The following is a 21,875-nucleotide window of genomic DNA, read 5'->3' as shown; positions in this document are numbered from 1 at the left end:
ACGTGGAATGTTTCCTTATATATATATATATATATATATATATATATATATATATATATATATATATATATATATATATATATATATAACAGAGGGAAACATTCCACGTGGAAAAAATATATCTAAAAAGAAAGATGATGAGACTTACCAAACAAAAGCGCTGGCAGGTCGATAGACACACAAACAAACACAAACATACACACAAAATTCAAGCTTTCGCAACAAACTGTTGCCTCATCAGGAAAGAGGGAAGGAGAGGGAAAGACGAAAGGATGTGGGTTTTAAGGGAGAGGGTAAGGAGTCATTCCAATCCCGGGAGCGGAAAGACTTACCTTAGGGGGAAAAAAGGACAGGTACACACTCGCACACACACACATATCCATCCACACATACAGGCACAAGCAGACATATTTAAAGACAAAGAGTTTGGGCAGAGATGTCAGTCGAGGTGGAAGAGTAGAGGCAAAGAAGTTGTTGAGAGACAGGTGAGGTATGAGTGGCAGCAACTAGAAATTAGCGGAGATTGAGGCCTGGCGGATAACGAGAAGAGAGGATATACTGAAGGGCAAGTTCCCATCTCCGGAGTTCGGATAGGTTGGTGTTGGTGGGAAGTATCCAGATAACCCGGACGGTGTAACACTGTGCCAAGATGTGCTGGCTGTGCACCAAGGCATGTTTAGCCACAGGGTGATCCTCATTACCAACAAACACTGTCTGCCTGTGTCCATTCATGCGAATGGACAGTTTGTTGCTGGTCATTCCCACATAGAATGCATCACAGTGTAGGCAGGTCAGTTGGTAAATCACGTGGGTGCTTTCACACGTGGCTCTGCCTTTGATCGTGTACACCTTCCGGGTTACAGGGCTGGAGTAGGTGGTGGTGGGAGGGTGCATGGGACAGGTTTTGCACCGGGGGCGGTTACAAGGATAGGAGCCAGAGGGTAGGGAAGGTGGTTTGGGGATTTCATAGGGATGAACTAACAGGTTACGAAGGTTAGGTGGACGGCGGAAAGACACTCTTGGCGGAGTGGGGAGGATTTCATGAAGGATGGATCTCATTTCAGGGCAGGATTTGAGGAAGTCGTATCCCTGCTGGAGAGCCACATTCAGAGTCTGGTCCAGTCCCGGAAAGTATCCTGTCACAAGTGGGGCACTTTTGTGGTTCTTCTGTGGGGGATTCTGGGTTTGAGGGGATGAGGAAGTGGCTCTGGTTATTTGCTTCTGTACCAGGCCGGGAGGGTAGTTGCGGGATGCGAAAGCTGTTGTCAGGTTGTTGGTGTAATGTTTCAGGGATTCCGGACTGGAGCAGATTCGTTTGCCACGAAGACCTAGGCTGTAGGGAAGGGACCGTTTGATGTGGAATGGGTGGCAGCTGTCATAATGGAGGTACTGTTGCTTGTTGGTGGGTCTGATGTGGACGGACGTGTGAAGTTGGCCATTGGACAGGTGGAGGTCAACGTCAAGGAAAGTGGCATGGGATTTGGAGTAGGACCAGGTGAATCTGATGGAACCAAAGGAGTTGAGGTTGGAGAGGAAATTCTGGAGTTCTTCTTCACTGTGAGTCCAGATCATGAAGATGTCATCAATAAATCTGTACCAAACTTTGGGTTGGCAGACCTGGGTAACCAAGAAGGCTTCCTCTAAGCGACCCATGAATAGGTTGGCGTACGAGGGGGCCATCCTGGTACCCATGGCTGTTCCCTTTAATTGTTGGTATGTCTGGCCTTCAAAAGTGAAGAAGTTGTGGGTCAGGATGAAGCTGGCTAAGGTAATGAGGAAAGAGGTTTTAGGTATCCATCGTCATTCTTCCGGCGGACAGGGGTTCCACGACCGTGGTACTTGATCGTCGGGAGTATGTGGCTGAGGGACTGCGTCAGCTTTCAGACAACACCACATACAAAGTTTGCCAAGGTAACCCCATTCCCGATGTCCAGGCGGAGCTTCAAGGAATCCTCAGAACCTTAGGCCCCCTGCAAAACCTTTCACCTGACTCCATCAACCTCCTGACCCCACCGACACCCCGCACCCCAACCTTCTACCTTCTTCCTAAAATCCACAAACCCAATCATCCCGGCCGCCCCATTGTAGCTGGTTACCAAGCCCCCACAGAACGTATCTCTGCCTACGTAGATCAACACCTTCAACCCATTACATGCAGTCTCCCATCCTTCATCAAAGACACCAACCACTTCCTTGAACGCCTGGAATCCTTACCCAATCTGTTACCCCCGGAAACCATCCTTGTAACCATTGATGCCACTTCCTTATACACAAATATTCCGCACGTCCAGGGCCTCGCTGCGATGGAGCATTTCCTTTCACGCCGATCACCTGCCACCCTACCTAAAACCTCTTTCCTCATTACCTTAGCCAGCTTCATCCTGACCCACAACTTCTTCACTTTTGAAGGCCAGACATACCAACAATTAAAGGGAACAGCCATGGGTACCAGGATGGCCCCCTCGTACGCCAACCTATTCATGGGTCGCTTAGAGGAAGCCTTCTTGGTTACCCAGGTCTGCCAACCCAAAGTTTGGTACAGATTTATTGATGACATCTTCATGATCTGGACTCACAGTGAAGAAGAACTCCAGAATTTCCTCTCCAACCTCAACTCCTTTGGTTCCATCAGATTCACCTGGTCCTACTCCAAATCCCATGCCACTTTCCTTGACGTTGACCTCCACCTGTCCAATGGCCAACTTCACACGTCCGTCCACATCAAACCCACCAACAAGCAACAGTACCTCCATTATGACAGCTGCCACCCATTCCACATCAAACGGTCCCTTCCCTACAGCCTAGGTCTTCGTGGCAAACGAATCTGCTCCAGTCCGGAATCCCTGAAACATTACACCAACAACCTGACAACAGCTTTCGCATCCCGCAACTACCCTCCCGGCCTGGTACAGAAGCAAATAACCAGAGCCACTTCCTCATCCCCTCAAACCCAGAATCCCCCACAGAAGAACCACAAAAGTGCCCCACTTGTGACAGGATACTTTCCGGGACTGGACCAGACTCTGAATGTGGCTCTCCAGCAGGGATACGACTTCCTCAAATCCTGCCCTGAAATGAGATCCATCCTTCATGAAATCCTCCCCACTCCGCCAAGAGTGTCTTTCCGCCGTCCACCTAACCTTCGTAACCTGTTAGTTCATCCCTATGAAATCCCCAAACCACCTTCCCTACCCTCTGGCTCCTATCCTTGTAACCGCCCCCGGTGCAAAACCTGTCCCATGCACCCTCCCACCACCACCTACTCCAGCCCTGTAACCCGGAAGGTGTACACGATCAAAGGCAGAGCCACGTGTGAAAGCACCCACGTGATTTACCAACTGACCTGCCTACACTGTGATGCATTCTATGTGGGAATGACCAGCAACAAACTGTCCATTCGCATGAATGGACACAGGCAGACAGTGTTTGTTGGTAATGAGGATCACCCTGTGGCTAAACATGCCTTGGTGCACAGCCAGCACATCTTGGCACAGTGTTACACCGTCCGGGTTATCTGGATACTTCCCACCAACACCAACCTATCCGAACTCCGGAGATGGGAACTTGCCCTTCAGTATATCCTCTCTTCTCGTTATCCGCCAGGCCTCAATCTCCGCTAATTTCTAGTTGCTGCCACTCATACCTCACCTGTCTCTCAACAACTTCTTTGCCTCTACTCTTCCACCTCGACTGACATCTCTGCCCAAACTCTTTGTCTTTAAATATGTCTGCTTGTGCCTGTATGTGTGGATGGATATGTGTGTGTGTGCGAGTGTGTACCTGTCCTTTTTTCCCCCTAAGGTAAGTCTTTCCGCTCCCGGGATTGGAATGACTCCTTACCCTCTCCCTTAAAACCCACATCCTTTCGTCTTTCCCTCTCCTTCCCTCTTTCCTGATGAGGCAACAGTTTGTTGCGAAAGCTTGAATTTTGTGTGTATATTTGTGTTTGTTTGTGTGTCTATCGACCTGCCAGCGCTTTTGTTTGGTAAGTCTCATCATCTTTCTTTTTATATATATATATATATATATATATATATATATACTTTCGTTTGGTAAGTCACATCATCTTTGTTTTTATATATATATATATATATATATATATATATATAGGGAAACATTCCACGTGGGAAAATATATCTAAAAACAAAGATGATGTGACTTACCAAATGAAAGTGCTGGCAGGTCGACAGACACACAAACATACACACAAAATTCTAGCTTTCGCAACCAACGGTTGCTTCATCAGGAAAGAGGGAAGGAGAGGGAAAGACGAAAGGATGTGGGTTTTAAGGGAGAGGGTAAGGAGTCATTCCAATCCCGGGAGCGGAAAGACTTACCTTAGGGGGAAAAAAGGACAGGTATACACTCGCGCGCGCGCGCGCACACACACACAAGCAGACATTTGTAAAGGCAAAGAGTTTGGGCAGAGATGTCAGTCGAGGTGGAAATACAGAGGCAAAGATGTTGTTGAAAGACAGGTGAGGTATGAGCGGCGGCAACTTGAAATTAGCAGAGGTTGAGGCCTTGCGGATAACGAGAGGAGAGGATATACTGAAGGGCAAGTTCCCATCTCTGGAGTTCTGACAGGTTGGTGTTAGTGGGAAGTATCCAGATAACCCGGACGGTGTAACACTGTGCCAAGATGTGCTGGCTGTGCAACAAGGCATGTTTAGCCACAGGGTGATCCTCGTCACCAACAAACACTGTCTGCCTGTGTCCATTCATATGAATGGATAGTTTGTTGCTGGTCATTCCCACATAGAAAGCTTCACAGTGTAGGCAGGTCAGTTGGTAAATCACGTGGGTGCTTCCACACGTGGCTCTGCCTTTGATCGTGTACACCTTCTGGGTTACAGGACTGGAGTAGGTGGTGGGAGGGTGCATTGGACAGGTTTTACACCGGGGGCGGTTACAAGGGTAGGAGCCAGAGGGTAAGGAAGGTGGTTTGGGGATTTCATAGGGATGAACTAACAGGTTACGAAGGTTAGGTGGACGGCGGGAAGACACTCTTGGTGGAGTGGGGAGGATTTCATGAAGGATGGATCTCATTTCAGGGCAGGATTTGAGGAAGTCGTATCCCTGCTGGAGAGCCACATTCAGAGTCAGATCCAGTCCCGGAAAGTATCCTGTCACAAGTGGGGCACTTTTGTGGTTCTTCTGTGGGAGGTTCTGGGTTTGAAGGGATAAGGAAGTGGCTCTGGTTATTTGCTTCTGTACCAGGTCGGGAGGGTAGTTGCGGGATGTGAAAGCTGTTTTCAGGTTGTTGGTGTAATGGTTCAGGGATTCCGGACTGGAGCAGATTCGTTTGCCACGAAGACCTAGGCTGTAGGGAAGGGACCGTTTGATGTGGAATGGGTGGCAGCTGTCGTAATGGAGGTACTGTTGCTTGTTGGTGGGTTTGATGTGGACGGATGTGTGAAGCTGGCCATTGGACAGATGGAGGTCAATGTCAAGAAAGTGGCATGGGATTTGGAGTAGGACCAGGTGAATCTGTTGGAACCAAAGGAGTTGAGAGAGGAAATTCTGGAGTTCTTCTTCACTGTGAGTCCAGATCATGAAGATGTCATCAATAAATCTGTACCAAACTTTGGGTTGGCAGGCTTGGGTAACCAAGAAGGCTTCCTCTAAGCGACCCATGAATAGGTTGGCGTACGAGGGGGCCATCCTGGTACCCATGGCTGTTCCCTTTAATTGTTGGTATGTCTGGCCTTCAAAAGTGAAGAAGTTGTGGGTCAGGATGAAGCTGGCTAAGGTAATGAGGAAAGAGGTTTTAGGTAGGGTGGCAGGTGATTGGCGTGAAAGGAAGTGCTCCATCGCAGCGAGGCCCTGGACGTGCGGAATATTTGTGTATAAGGAAGTGGCATCAATGGTTACAAGGATGGTTTCCGGGGGTAATAGATTGGGTAAGGATTCCAGGCATTCGAGAAAGTGGTTGGTGTCTCTGATGAAGGATGGGAGACTGCATGTAATGGGTTGAAGGTGTTGATCTACGTAGGCAGAGATACATTCTGTGGGGGCTTGGTAACCAGCTACAATGGGGCGGCCGGGATGATTGGGTTTGTGAATTTTAGGTAGAAGGTAGGGGTGCGGGGTGTAGGTGGGGTCAGGAGGTTGATGGAGTCAGGTGAAAGGTTTTGTAGGGGGCCTAAGGTTCTGAGGATTCCTTGAAGCTCCGCCTGGACATCAGGAATGTTATTGCCGTGGCAAACTTTGTATGTAGTGTTGCCTGAAAGCTGACGCAGTCCCTCAGCCACATACTCCAGATGATCAAGTACCACGGTCGTGGATCCCTTGTCCGCCGGAAGAATGACGATGGATCGGTCAGCCTTCAGATCACGGATAGCTTGGGCTTCAGCAGTGGTGATGTTGGGAGTAGGATTAAGGTTTTTTAAGGAGGATTGAGAGGCAAGGCAGGAAGTCAGAAATTCCTGGAAGGTTTGGAGAGGGTGATTTTGAGGAAGAGGAGGTGGGTCCCGCTGTGACGGAGGACGGAACTGTTCCAGGCAGGGTTCAATTTGGATAGTGTCTTGGGGAGTTGGATCATTAGGAGTAGGAGTAGGATCATTTTTCTTCGTGGCAAAGTGATATTTCCAGCAGAGAGTACGAGTGTAGGACAGTAAATCTTTGACGAGGGCTGTTTGGTTGAATCTGGGAGTGGGGCTGAAGGTGAGGCCTTTGGATAGGACAGAGGTTTCGGATTGGGAGAGAGGTTTGGAGGAAAGGTTAACTACTGAATTAGGGTGTTGTGGTTCCAGATTGTGTTGATTGGAATTTTGAGGTTTTGGAGGGAGTGGAGCTGGAAGTGGGAGATTGAGTAGATGGGAGAGACTGGGTTTGTGTGCAATGAGAGGAGGTTGAGGTTTGTTGGAAAGGTTGTGAAGGGTGAGTGAGTTGCCTTTCCGGAGGTGGGAAACCATGAGATTGGATAGTTTTTTGAGGTGGAGGGTGGCATGCTGTTCTAATTTGCGGTTGGCCTGTAGGAGGATGCTTTGAACAGCCGGTGTGGATGCGGGAGAGGAAAGATTGAGGACTTTTATTAGGGATAGGAGTTGACGGGTGTGTTCATTGGCTGAGTTGATGTGTAGGTGAAGGATTAGGTGGGTGAGGGCAATGGATTGTTCAGTTTGGAACTGGTATAGGGACTGATGGAAAGAAGGGTTGCAGCCAGAGATGGGAACTTTAAGTGTGAGGCCTTTGGGGGTTATGCCAAATGTCAGACAAGCCTGAGAAAATAAAATATGCGAGCGTAATCTGGCTAGGGCGAAGGCATGTTTACGGAGGGAATGTACCTTAGGGGAGAAAAAAGTATGTACATATTTATATATATAATCTCCCTGAAAAGGAGAACTTCCATTTCTAGGTTGAACATGTCTTATAAATGATTGAAATTTTGCCATACATAAAATCTGTTTTATTACCACATTATCACATAATGGGGTCACAAAAATCAAAACCTAGCCTTATTTAACATAATTTTAGTTTTGAAAGATGAGTAAGAGGCTCATTTTTCAATCATTTTAAATGGTTCCAAGATGTATGTGAAAGGTCCAAAGACTTAAATGTTTCAGTTTATACAACCTCTGTGATCTCTGTTTTGTACTGAAATTAGCCAGTCATTGAATTAAAAATGTGTTCCTCTGCTTCATTATCTTCCTTTGATATAGAATGATGCCTTCCTGTTCAACCAATAAGAACTGGAGCACTTACAATTTTCAAAACATTGTTAACAGGAAGTGAGCACTGATGGAATTGTTGCTGTCCTTCAGCTGGAAACCTATATCCAGCAGTTGGTCCATGTTCAGCATCAAGTTCACTACAATTTTTCTTAACTCATAACTGATGTCTAAAATCTCTGCAATCCGTCAGTCAGAGTCATACACACATATTACAAACATCCATTTTTCAGGTTGTGAATCTGAATATTATCGTGTTATTTCTGAGGTGTAGGCCAAATGAACAAAATTTCTTCTTTCTTGCTCTTTAAAGTGCATGCAGTATTAATCTGTCCATCACTTTGAGTCCAAAAATGTGTCTTCTGAATTTCTTCCACAGGAGTAGTTTGTTTGGACCATTCTTCTTTTTTCTGCTTACGAAATTCTTTGATTTCCTCTTTGGATGAACAAATGAGGGCTGTGGATCTGTAAGACTTCATGACTCTCATAAAATCCCAAGCATTCTGAATTGCAGCTGTATTTGATCTGGAAAGTTTGTTTTGTAGCATGGTGCTTCAGCAGGCCTCCTCCACTATCACGAGGCCCCTTCCCGTGACCAGTAGCACTTATACCCATTTGGCACAGGCTACTTAATTCAAACATCTGGTAATGATTTTTAAAATGCCTAGGAGCACCATCAGAAAGAACGATTATCTTCTCTGCTCCTGTTTGCAGTTCAAGAATTTGGTGCATTGCTACCAAAGCACGTGCTGAATCATGTACTTTGTCATCACTTATAACTGCAACACTTGTGGTCTTGTTTCGAAAATATGTCACTCCTGTAAAAATTGAAACCTGGTCTCCAATGATACCTTTGTACTTCATGTAGCGGAATTACAGACCAGTTCTCAGCAAACTCACAATGAAGCAGTAAACATAGTTCTTCAGCCTGTACACACTCTTTCACTTCTGCAATGTGTTGTTGCAATTTCTTCAGATGCTGGTGTGTTATTGCTTTCACTGACTATTTACCAAGTTCGTCAATGAAACTGTCAAAGGCAACAGTTTTTTTTTTAATTAGTTTATTTTCCTCCTATGTCTCATGTGTGATTTTTGCTATGTCTTTCAGGCCAAATGTCTGTAAAGACAGTCTTTTCTTTCCAGGGCAGTCACCACATTTTTGAAACATACAAGTCTTTCACTTTACATCACAGGCTACTAATTACTTCACACACCCGATCAAGATGTCATGTCATATGTCATGTGCTCCAGGAAGTTCTTCCAAGTTACCACATAAAGTTCAAAATTCATGCAGTACACACATAAACAGACACCTCTAGGTGGGCACGGAACTACCCACTTAGGTTGTAGTGCATATAGTTTTGATCTTTCAATATGTGAAGTTGTATAGGTGCTCCTATAAACTGCAAAAGTTTCTTTAATACTGTGAATAATGTACCTCTTCACTTTCACAACTGTCTGGCCTTCAGCTATTACTGTTATAGTATCCTTCTTGTTGGCACTCTGGCAAGAACAGTTCCATTTATCTTCCAGATAAGGTAACTGCAGTTTTTGAATCTGATCTGCTTCTACAGGATGACCATAATAGGGATCTGGTCTTTCAAAGACTCCTTTTACAGACCATACATTTCTTGATATGTCTACCATGTACTTTGATACTGTGGAACGTGGTTCAAAATTGTTTTCTTTGAAAAAGTCTCTGGAATAAAAGTTAAAACTTGCAGCTTTTCACTGTAGGATGCACAATATTCAACAGCTGAATTGATATTTGTGAAAAATTCCTGGCAGGAGTGCTTTGGTTCATTTTATTCTGAAGATAGAATTTCTACTTTGAAGAGTGTGGTCAGTTTTGCTGTAGTGTATTCATCCATAGCTTTAGTAATTTCTCTGCGCTTTCTTGATGCATAAAGCTTATGACTCAACTTCACTGACCATGGTTTCTTAACAGGACTAACACCTACCTCTGTAGTTGACTGGCTCAGGGTATTTAATTCTTCCTCTACTGCTGTAAAATCTGAATCATCTGCACCATGGGAGGCTTCACCTTGTTCAAATACTATCATTGTTGTTGTTCTGCCAAAACATTTAGAACACAAAAAGTCATCACCGGAAACATCTTCATCTCGGGGCAGCATTTTTTTTTTTTTTTTTTTTTTTTTTTGGAGAAAACAAAAAAATGTGTGTTTCTTATTACTCCTTAATTTTAACGTATGCTAAATTCAATAACATCAGAGACTATGAAGGTAACATCCCCCCTTCCCCCGCCTAAAGTGGTATGGATTATGCCATAAGGTGTTTAAGTATATGTTAGTTGTTGTTGTTGTTGTTGTTGGTTAAGTATTTGTAACCTTAGATTGAAATGGTTGCTTACTGAAAATGCCGCCCTCTGTCAACAATGACAAAATTGAATGTTTGTGATATGGCAACCCAAATTGACATTTGTACTTCTTAACAAATATGTTGCTTTGAAAAATTTTTGTGAAAGAGAATATTTAGCCACTCTCTTCCAAAAATTTTATTTGCAGTAAGGCAGACTGTTTTACATCAAATTAGTTTATGGAAGGCTTTGAGGGAAATGCTCCTGAATTTTGTAGAATACAGTCCACAGTATTTTGGAGAAATGTTGACACCTCTGGAGTGTGATCCCACGGTGAGAATGAGTTACGTCAATTTTTGAATATTGTAAATTCCATCCATTGACATATTCAGTTTACAGTAAAAATCAAAAAGGAGAGCTGCCTTCCGTTCTAGGGTGTTTCGGTTCTATGTAAAGATGATGGACCTTGGAACATACAGTTTTCACAAGTACGCTGATAAGGTCTTGTGTTTACATGCAAATAACAGCAGCCTCTCCCACCAGATGACGGCTGTTTTTAAAACTTTGGCTCATAGGGCACATAGCATTACTCACAAGAACAATCTACAGTTTGAGTTTTCACACTTAGAAGAGTTTTATAAGCATATGGGTACACTCAACAGATACACAAGGCACGATAGCTAAAACCTAAGGTGGGTGAAAGGATTGAGGAAGACATAGTTCAGATGATTAAATCCGTGGCTTTCCTACCATACTTTGGAAGTGAGTTAACAAAAATAGCTCAGATTCTCACCAATTATAAAGATAATTCATTTGCCCTCCACTAAAGACAGCTGGACTTCGGGACTGTGACAAAGAGAACAAATGCTATGTTTTACAAAGTTACCGTTAAGTGTGGCCTTTCTGACATCAGACAACTGATGTGCATAGTTCATGAGATGCAACGAACACCAGCTTTTACAATGCAACAGATTGATAGTAACAGAGCACTACATTGGCACTGACCACTCTAAGCTGTGAGAGTTGGGGTTGCGTGTGAGAGTTGGGGTTGCGTGTGTAACCCGACAATAAAGGATAGTACTCTATTTGCATGTGCTGGATAAACAAACATAGACACATTTTAAACAAGACAGAAGTGTGTGTGTGTGTGTGTGTGTGTGTGTGGTCATCTGTTGTTGACAAAGGTCTTGTTGGCCGAAAACGTATTCCGTGAGAGTCTTTTTGTTGTGCCTATCTGTGACTCAGCATCTCCACTATATGGTTGGTAGCAAATTTCCGTAATATTGTTACATTTCATCTGGGATTTTCCATTGTTTGAATTAACAGAGATGGCGTTTTCACCCTGGGCAAAGCCTGAAATGTGGCAATGCCTTTGATCAACCACAAATATGTTGCTACAGTGCAACGCCTATTGATGCATTAATATTCCAGTGTGGGTGGAATATCTAACCACTGATTCAGTTAATACAAAGCTCTTTGCCACCAAGCATCACCTCTGGACTTTGTGTATTCTGTGGCTACAAGATTAATGACATGGCTCTTACATTTAAAGTATGGAACTGATTGCTGTATCTTCAGTTCACCAACTCAGTCAGAAGATAGCCAAAAGGTATATAGCTGAAATATCAGTTGAAGAATGTTGTTTTGGCTGCACATCTGAAATTCGATGGATTAGTCAATACCTTCACAAAAATATGAAGACACACAAAAATTGTGTGTTACTTTGCTGTTTGTCTTGAGTGAAGGTTACTTCTCTAGCTCTTTGTTTATTGTTAACGAACATCATTGCCACCTGTGTGAGAAGAGAAACAAATCATTGAATTTTCATATGTGAAACAAGAATTTAAAATATAAAACTGCAGAGGTAACACTAAAATCAAAATATTGGTTGGTGGTGGTAAGTGGTATTAGCACTTTATTAAATAAAATGTAATTAATTGAAATACTGTTGTTAATTTTACCGTAAGCAAGCCCAAGGGTGGTGTTACAAAAGGCACCCTGACAATAAAGAATAGCATTTGATTTGTATATGCTGGATAAGCACATCTCAAATGAGGCGGAAGTGTGTGTAATGAAAAACATTTATGTACAATATTATTCTTACAACTTTAGTCAGTTATTAGCGCACTTAGTTTTGGCTATTGGCAATTTTTTGAACCGGTCTTACATAGAAACTATTGCTGTATGCAATGTTAACTCATCCCTCCCTTTCCTCACTTCCTTCTTTAAGCAGCCTCAAAATTAGATGGCTTAGTAGTTGAATGAAGAAAATAATAAATTAATATTGAAGTAAATTTTCATTGCAAATTTTCTTGTACATTCTAAACCACTCACTTTTATATTGAGCATCTTTATACTTGAAATGTTAATATTTAGGGAGTTATGTTATTAGTCTCCAAATTTTCATGTAATGATTCCCTTTACAGAAAATCTTGAGATCTGTATGGAGCCAGCCTACATTCCCCACTCAGAAGTTGGCCGGTACTTTGATCGTTTTTGTGTGACATACTTCCAACCAAACACAGAGAAGGAAGAGGAATATCCACAAGATTCAGAGGTCCGCATGCGTCTGTTGAGGGAAGTGGGTATTCCCTGCTTGGAGCAGGCACGTGAAATGTGAGAGAACAAAATTCTGCAATAGTACAATTGTCACAAACTCTCACTCTATTTATTATGCAGAAGTCAGTTGTAAGGATTTTCAACTGAACTGGATTGTTTGGTCACGAGATTGGTGATTTTAAGAGTGTGCAACCAAATGAAGTTATATGCACTGTGCAATAAAGTCAGCTTTTCATACTTAGATTATAGTAAGTACTGCTTTGTGACTGGTCATCTAAATGTGAAAATGAATATACTATAGAAAATGTTAAAAATTATGCTTCTTAGAAAATTTACTTCCAGATTTCAGAATTTGATTAGTGGTACACAGAAATTGGAAGATGGCTCTATGCTTGTTCCCTCATTCCTTCATCTTGTCCCTGCTTCTTCGTTAAATGCAAAAATAGCATATCCATATCAATATTTATACACAACAGGGGTTTAGTCATCTAAATGCTGAAGTACTTGTCTTAAATTTCGTAAACATATTCTCCTCTTATTTAATGTTTATCTTTGTGTATTAATTATTCATGTGAGAATATCTCCAGTGCTCTTTATTTGCCAAAATCATCTATTACAATTCATTAAAAATGGTTTTCTTAATCGATGGTATAATTATTAAATGAGCTATTCCTGGCATTGCATAATTTCATTTCACTATTCTATGAATGATAAGACTTCCACAATGTTTAAAAGTGGAACAGAAGTGTTTGTCCTTCAATAATGTTCTTTTCCTCTTTGCCAATTGTGTGGTATGTGAATGGAACACTGTATTGGTTGCAAAATATCTGTGAAGTTTATTGCTCAAGGGCTTTCATGATGTGATACATGAAGATACCATTTGTCAAAATCAAATTTCAAAAACAAATATTTCCTTGTAATATATTCTAATAGAAAAACATGTACAGAGAACTTCATGTAATGAAGTGAAACAGAAGTCTGGAAGAAGCCAGGAAATACTGCATTGTTATGGTTTAGTACTGCTATGGAACCTGGTAAAACAGCAATATGTGTGTTTGTGTGTGTGTGTTTGTTGCTAAAGATTTCCATTTTGTTTTGAAATTTAAATGGTGTTGCTTAATATAGTATTAGCTTTTTCCCATGAAATATTAAACAGTAAATAAAACTTGTTTTGGTATAAGTTAAAAGGAATTGGGTAGAAATGAAGGACCTGATTCCACTGAATACCTCATAGTTGCTTGGATAACTGTAAATATTATTGTATAACTTTATTAGCTGACTGGTTTGTGTTTGAGAAGTTATGAATGCACAGGACAGATATTTTCATTTTGTCAGTTATATTAACTAATTACACTGAAGGTGTGGCATTGAAGCCAAACTTAACTAAGAGGCCATAGTTATTTAATGTTAAATTTATGGTTGCCAGAGTTTATAAATAATGCAACAGTAATCATTTTGTGTGATTATTTTGATAATAGTCAGTGCTCAAGTACAGACTATCATGTTCACATAGCACACCTGTTTAAATTCTGCGTGTATCTATCTAGGGTAAATAACAATTTACATTCTGGAAATCTTAATAGATCAAAGAAATTTTAATACCGTTAAGTGATTCAGTATAGTTGTTGCTGATGTTAAATTTGTTTCTTTCTTTGTGTGTTAAAAAGCTGCTTGCTCATGATTATGCGCCACATGGAACATGGTGGCTCACTTATCAAGACTCACTGAATGGCAGCATTTAATTTTTGTTAGTTACTCTACTTTGTTTCCTTAAAAAAAGACTGAAAGACTGTGTGGAAATTCAACCATAGGGAAGAAATTTACAGAAGTTTTGTTAATTTACAAAAAAAATATTATGGCTCTGTACATGTGTATGCACTTTATGAACTTCCTCTGCAATTTTCTGTTGTCTGAAATAATGTAACTGGTTAAACAAGCAGATCATTCATATCTTTGAAATAATGGAATTTTATTACAATTGTTATAAAGTTATTGATGTATGGGAGTTACTACATGTAAGTGTACAAAATAAAACCAGTAATAAATTTGTCATTACAAATGGAGTGCATGCTATTCTTTCAAAATATAACAGTACATACAAACTTAATATTGGAAGCATATATCCCATGCATATGGGGGGAAAAATTGCTTTTGCTCCAGTAACCATCTCTTTCCTCACCTGCCCATCCCACCTCTTGGCTCACCCTCACCCTCACCCCCACCTCCACACCAACTGTGAAACTCCGCCCCGGCCCTGCCGGCTTCGCCTCCGCCCCGGCCGTGCCGATTCTCGCGCAATTTGTCTGCTACTGATTTGCGGATTAGCCACGACAGCAGCTAAAACACCTACTTGGGCATCATCATTTGTTGCAGGTTGTGGTTGACGTTTCACATGTGGTTGAACACTTCCTGTTTCCTTAAATAACATAACCATCCGGTGAACGGTCCAGACACTTGGCTGATGTCGTCCAGGACACCGAGCAGCATACATAGCACACGCCCGTTGGGCATTTTGATCACAGTAGCCATACATCAACACGATATCGACCTTTTCCTCAATTGGTAAACTGTCTATTTCAACACAGGTAATGTATCATGAACCACATACTGTGCACACTGGCAGAATGTTACGTGATACCACGTACTTATACATTTGTGACTATTACAGCACCATCTGCCACAAACTGAAAAAAGTGGTCCAACTAAAACATTCATATTTCTTTATGTACTACACGAATATGTAATAAAAAATGGAGGTTCCCTATTTTTAAAAAATGCAGTTGATATCCGTTTGACCTATGGCAGCGCCATCTAGTGGGCCAACCATAGCGCCATCTGGTTTCCCCCTTAAAGCTAGATGAGTTTTGTTCTTTGTAGTTTTTTCGTTTGATGCTTATTTCATGAGATATTTGGCCCGGTCACTATCAATGGACCACCCTGTATAAGGCCACCACAGCAGCTGTGAAGACAGTCAGTTGCTCGTGACAATGATGATGGAGGCTTTCGTCGAAAGCTCAAGATTTTATCCTAAATTGACGTGGCAAGAAAACTGAGAATGTTTTATATATCAGTGCCATTGCAAAAGACTTCATTTTCACATTTCTTGCTTGCTATTTTTCCACTTTCCGTGCAGTAAAAGTACCGCATGAGGGATGACATAATTTTTTACTTATTTACTACTAACTTTATTCCCAATAGATTTTGCAGACAGTATGCACATATATCTCTGAATGGAAGTGCAAAGATATGTCGTTGTATGATACAGTTCAGGAGATAGGAACATCATAGACATTCAGCACAAAACCATATGCTCCATGCTACAGGTGTGGTTGCACAGCTATAAATAAATAAATACCTGGATAATGCTGGGTTTCTCTACTAGAAAATTGTAATGTTAAACACTGGAAAATCCAGGATGGAATGTAACAAATTATGAAAAGGAAAGTTACAACTCACCATATAGTGGAGATGCTGAGTCACATATAAGCACAAGAAAAAGTTTGTCACAGAATAATCTTTCGCCCAACAAGGTCTTTGTCAAAAATAGGCAGCGCACACACACGCACACATCTGCAGTCTCTGGCAGCTGAAGCCACTCTGAGCAGCAGCAGCAGGCTGGGGATAAGGAGGTGGCCTGGGCGAGGAGGAGGAGGAGGAGGAGGAGGAGGAGGGTAGGGGTGAGGGACAGTGATGTGCTGTTGGGATGTGTGCAGGGACAAAGGTGGATAGAGGGTTGGGGGGGGGGGGGGGGGAGTAGCGGGAAAGGAGAGAAGTGAAATAACTGGGTGTGATGATGGAATGTGGGCTGTGTGGTGCTGGGATGGGTGAGGACGATGACTAACGAAGGTTGAGGCCAGGGGAGTTAAGGGAACATAGGATATATTGCAGAGGGAGTTCCTCCCTGAGCAGTTCAGAAAATCTGGTGTTGGTGGGAAGGATCCATATGACAAATGCTATGAAGCAGTGATTGAAATGAAGGATGTCATGCTGGGCAGTGTGCTCAGCAAGAGTGTGGTTCACTTGTTTTGTTGGTGGCCATTCATGCAGACAGACAGCTTGTTGGTTGTCATGCTCACATAGAATGCCGCACAGTGGTTGCAGCTTAACTTGTAGATCAATTGACTGGTTTCACGGGATGGGGGATAGATGTTTGTGACCGGAATGGAGTAGGTGGTAGTGGTAAGATGTATGGGACAGGTCTTGCATTTAAGTCTATAACAGGGGTATGAACCATCAGGTAAGTGGTTGGGAGCAAGGGTTGTGCAGGGATGAACGAGTATATTGTGTAGATTTGGTTTGACGGTGGAATACCACTGTGGCAGGAGTGAGGATAGTGGGCAAGACATTTCTCATTTCTGGGTACGATGAGAGGGAGTCGAAACCATGGCAGAGAATGTGATTCTGTTGCTGCAGTCCTGGGTGGTACTGAGTTACGAGGGGAATGCTCCTCTGTGTCTGGACGGTGAGAGAGAGAGAGAGAGAGAGAGAGAGACTGGAAAGATAAGGTGTGGGAAATTTGTTTTTGTACAAGGTTTGGAGGATAATTACAGTTTGTGAAGGGACTGTTGATGTTACCTCCCTATATGTCAACATCCCTTGTGCCCATGGCCTTGCCACTATTTAACACTCACTCTCTCCCCCTCTCCCCCCCCCCTCTTCCCCCCCCTCTCCCCCACCCCTAATGTCCTTCAGACTCCAAACCCACCATCTCACGTCTCGTACACCATACCAACAATATCCTGACTCACAACTGCTTTTCCTTTGAAGGGAAGGTATACAAATAAATCTGCAGCACAGCCATGGACACCTGCAATGCACCCTCCTATACCAACCTATCGAGAGGAAATTTTTCTAGCCTCATGAAACTCCCAACCCCTAGTCTAGTTAAAGTTCATTGATGATATCTCCATAATCTGGTATAAGAGCTAAGACATCCGAACACCATTCCTTCACAACCTCGACACCTTCTCTCTCATCCACTTCACCCAGTCCTCCTAAGCCCAACGTGCCACATTCTTGAACGTTGACGACCACCTCTCTCAAGGTTCCATCCATACCTCTGTCTTTATTAAACCCACCAGCCACCAACAGTACCCGCATTTAGACAGTTGCCATCCCTTCCACACCAAAAAATCCTTATTGTACTGCCTAGCCACTTGTAGACAAAGTATCTGCTGTGACGAGAAAACCCTTTCCCAATATGCTGAAAGTCTCACGAAGGCCATCATGGACAGGCACTAATCCCCCACCCCCCAAGAAAAAAAACCTCATCCCATGCCATATCACACACACACACACACACACACCCAATCCTCACACCATCCCAAGGTACAACTACAAAGGAGCACCCTCCTTGTCACCCAATATCACCCTAGACTGGAACAACTGAACCATCTCCTTCATCAGGGCTTTGATTATACTTTCATCCCTGACTTTGACATCCCTGTGGCAGACCAAGCATCCTCCATTACTGATTGAAGCTCTCAGGAATGCTGCCATTGAGGAGTGGGGCGATATGTTCAAGAGATCTGCAATGAGTTAGTACGGATGATGCCCCGTCGCATTCAGGAGTGCCTGCAGGTTTGTGGAGGACCTATACATTACTGAACAGTGCACTGAACACTCCATTTTATGATTTTTGATGTTGTGGGACATTACAACCTTTTTGTTTTTTCAAATAATTTTCATTTGACAGTCGGCTCAGAGAGAACATATAAAGTAGTTTTCCTTTGCATAACCTTCTGTATTGTCAACAGAATATACAGTATATGACGTCTATCTCGTTTTAAGATATGAGAAACAAATACATGCTTAACTTTTTTTGATGGGTTCACTATTGAAAGATAATGAACCCAGAATCTATTGTGCTCTCATAAAAAACTATGTTTTGAAATTATTTCTTGTAATTATCCCCCCCCAAAACCAAGGAACTTGCCACTGATTGGGAGGCTTGCATGCCTCAGTGATACATATAGCCATACCATAGGTGCAATAACAATAGATGGATATCTGTTGACATTCTGGACAAACATGTGGTTCCTGAAGAGTGTCAGCAGCCTTTCCAGTAGTTGCAGGGGCAACATTATGGATGACTGACTGATCTGACCTGGTTACATCAATCAAAATGGCCTTGCTGTGCTGGTATTGCGAATGGCTGAAAACACCAGAAACTACAGCTATAATTTTTCCCAAGGACATAAACTGTACTGCATGACTAAATGATGATGGCATCCTATAGGGTAAAACATTCCAGATGTAAAATAGTCCCCCCATTCGGATCTCCGGGTGGTGATTACTCAGGATGATGTCATCATCAGGAGAAACAAAAATAGCATTCTACGGATTGGAGCATGGAATGTCAGTTCCTTTAATTGGGCAGGTACATTAGAAAATTAAAAGGGAAATGGATAGGTTAAAGTTAAATATAGTGGGAGTTAGTGAAGTTAGGTGGTGGGAAAAACAGGACATGTCGTCATGTGAGTACAGTGTTATAAATACAAAAATCAAATAGGGGTAATGTAGGAGTAGGTTTAATAATAATAATAAAAAAAAATAGTAATGCAGATAAGCTGCTATGAACAGCATAGTGAATACATTATTGTTGCCACAATAGAAACGAATTCCACACCTACCACAGTAATACAAGTTTATATACCAACTAGCTCTGCAGATAAGGAAGAGATTAAAGAAATGTATGATGAGATAAAAGAAATTTTTCAGATAGTTAAGAGAGACAAAAATTTAATAGTCATAAAAGACTGGAATTTGATAGTAGGAAAAGGAAGAGAAGGGAAAGTAGTAGGTGAATATCGTCGCTAAGCAATGAAAACCTCGTAACTCAAATTAGTCGAAGTTTACAGGAGGAACAAAAAACTAATCATAGAAATCGCATGGGGACCTGATAAGTCAGATGTAGTGGTTTCTGCTACACAATATGGATCCGGTCATTGGTACATAAGACTTGATTATGCACTTCAAATTGTCGGCCAGTTTTTGGAGTTACGAGGTTTTCACAGTTATTTTTTTGGTAGTGATGGAGATAAGAGGCATGTAACGAGTGCACGGTTAAGAACTGAAATGAATGAATGTTAAAAAATATCTACTTAAACTTTGCATTATTTGTGTGTTATGCAACATCTGTAAGGATACATTGTTACAGATATAAAGTGAAATGAATAATTTCACATTGATCAAAATATTGGAATCTGGATGTTAATAAATTACAGTGTTTCAATGTTTTTAATCAATGTTGTTAGTTTTAATTAAACTATTATTACTGTAAACATTTGTGCAGTTTATTAACATTTATTATTGTTACTGCTACCGCTAGTATCACAATCACAGTCATAGGTGGCTGTAAACAAGTTTAATTTCGGCTACATTTTTTTAGGCACGGACACGTTCTCTCATTACAAATGTGAGGCAGTGTGTCATAAAATGAATGCACATCCTTCGGAAGGACCAGCTTTAGTTGTTGCAAATGCGTAAACTTTTCTGCACTGATCTTTAGTGGCGAACTGTAGAGATGGGGCACTGTAAATGAGCTGGGTATGTTTGACATCCTTCTTGCAAGTGGTTCCCATGTGTCGCTGAATTTCAATTTATATTCCATTTTTCCGGAGGGATCATACTTGAGACACCGGGTATCAGTCACTGTTGGATCCTCAATTTTGGATCCTGGCCAAATAGACGAATACAACGAGAGTTTATCATAGGACTTGAAAAAGGTGTGATCCAAATAATTGACTACATAAGGTCTAGGACTTTGTCTTGCGGTAGTACAAGCGTCTACATAGCCAGCAGGAGTGTAAATGTGTCTGTTTTTTAACTTCCTTTCTGTGGTGGAGTGCATAGAATCACACTCCATTTGAGTGTGACCTTTCTCTAGAAATTTTTGCACTATTATTATGCCTTTCTGATTGGTGAGATGAGCCAGTGCATTACTCATGACTGACTTTAGATTCTGGTACGTGCATCCATCACTATAGAAAATAGCTTCTGAATAATTTTGGACGTACGTTTCTATAAAATGCACGAGTATACTGGCAAGTTCCGAAGCTGTTAGTCCACCTTCACTCTGGTGCCAAAGGTAACAATAACCATCGTTACTTTTTAAATCATAGATGGTAAAGTTGTGGACCTTTAGTTTGCTTTTATAGTACAGTGCAGGTGCTTTTAGTCTGGGAGAAAGCAGAAGTGTTTGAAGGCCCATAGTAAACACTCTAACTGATCCTAATTTATCACTGTTTTTTGCTTCCCTTGCCTCAGTTTTTCGGGCCATATGCAAAGAGCATTCATTGTTTGAGAGATTGCCTGTCTGGTGAGAACAACAAAGATTGCACTGGTCCTTTTTAGGTGAAAATGAGTTAAGATTATTTTTATCGAATACCTCGCAGAGCTGTTTGTATGCAGCTGGGATTTGTCCTCTTTTTTGCATAATTCTATATATTCGCTGTGTAGTTCTGATTTACTCTGCCAGCTAGGTTCCAAGTAGAGTTTTGTGGAAGCACGACAGCAGTAATGCGATTCCAGTTTCAGCAACTACGCAAAAAAATCTGATGCTGATTGTCGTCCACCTGAAACTTTCGTTGGTCTCTCCTGCATTTGAGGCCCTTTCTGCAAGCGTTCTTGCTGATGCACTAGATGCCCATGTTCTGACACTCCATTCACCTAAGCACAAAGTATTTAGAAACATAGTCTTGCAAACAGTTTTTCTTTGTCCTACATCTACATCTACATCTACATCTACATGACTACTCTGCAATTCACATTTAAGTGCTTGGCAGAGTGTTCGTTGAACCACAATCATACTATCTCTCTACCATTCCACTCCCGAACAGCGCGCAGGAAAAATGAACACCTAAACCTTTCTGTTCGAGCTCTGATTTCTCTTATTTTATTTTGATGATCATTCCTACCTATGTGGGTTGGGCTCAACAAAATATTTTCGCATTCGGAAGAGAAAGTTGGTGACTGAAATTTCGTAAATAGATCTCGTCACGACGAAAAACGTCTTTGCTGTAATGACTTCCATCCCAATTCGCGTATCATATCTGCCACACTCTCTCCCCTACTACATGATAATACAAAACGAGCGGCCCTTTTTTGCACCCTTTCGATGTCCTCCGTCAGTCCCACCTGGTAAGGATCCCACACCGCGCAGCAATATTCTAACAGAGGATGAACGAGTGTAGTGTAAGCTGTCTCTTTAGTGGACTTGTTGCATCTTCTAAGTGTCCTGCCAATCAAACGCAACCTTTGGCTCGCCTTCCTCACAATATTATCTATGTGGTCTTTCCAACTGAAGTTGATCGTAATTTTAACAC

General features: G+C 42.0%; 1 protein-coding gene across 2 annotated transcripts in view; it reads left to right on the top strand.

The window, feature by feature from the left end:
- LOC126250618 (F-box only protein 21-like) overlaps positions 1-14,610 on the top strand; it is a 95,818-nt gene extending 81,208 nt beyond the window's left edge. For both annotated transcript variants that reach the window (XM_049951575.1, XM_049951574.1), the window contains one exon: positions 12,417-14,610. In XM_049951575.1, the coding sequence (XP_049807532.1) occupies positions 12,417-12,610 (194 nt within the window). In that variant the 3' untranslated portion in view covers positions 12,611-14,610. The remainder of the gene's footprint in view (positions 1-12,416) is intronic.
- Positions 14,611-21,875: the final 7,265 nt, after the last annotated feature.

Source organism: Schistocerca nitens, chromosome 1, assembly GCF_023898315.1.
Source record: "Schistocerca nitens isolate TAMUIC-IGC-003100 chromosome 1, iqSchNite1.1, whole genome shotgun sequence".
NCBI classification, from domain to species: Eukaryota; Metazoa; Arthropoda; class Insecta; order Orthoptera; family Acrididae; genus Schistocerca; species Schistocerca nitens.
The sequence above is the reverse complement of the archived record's forward strand: the minus strand, read 5'-3'. Positions and strand labels throughout refer to the sequence as shown.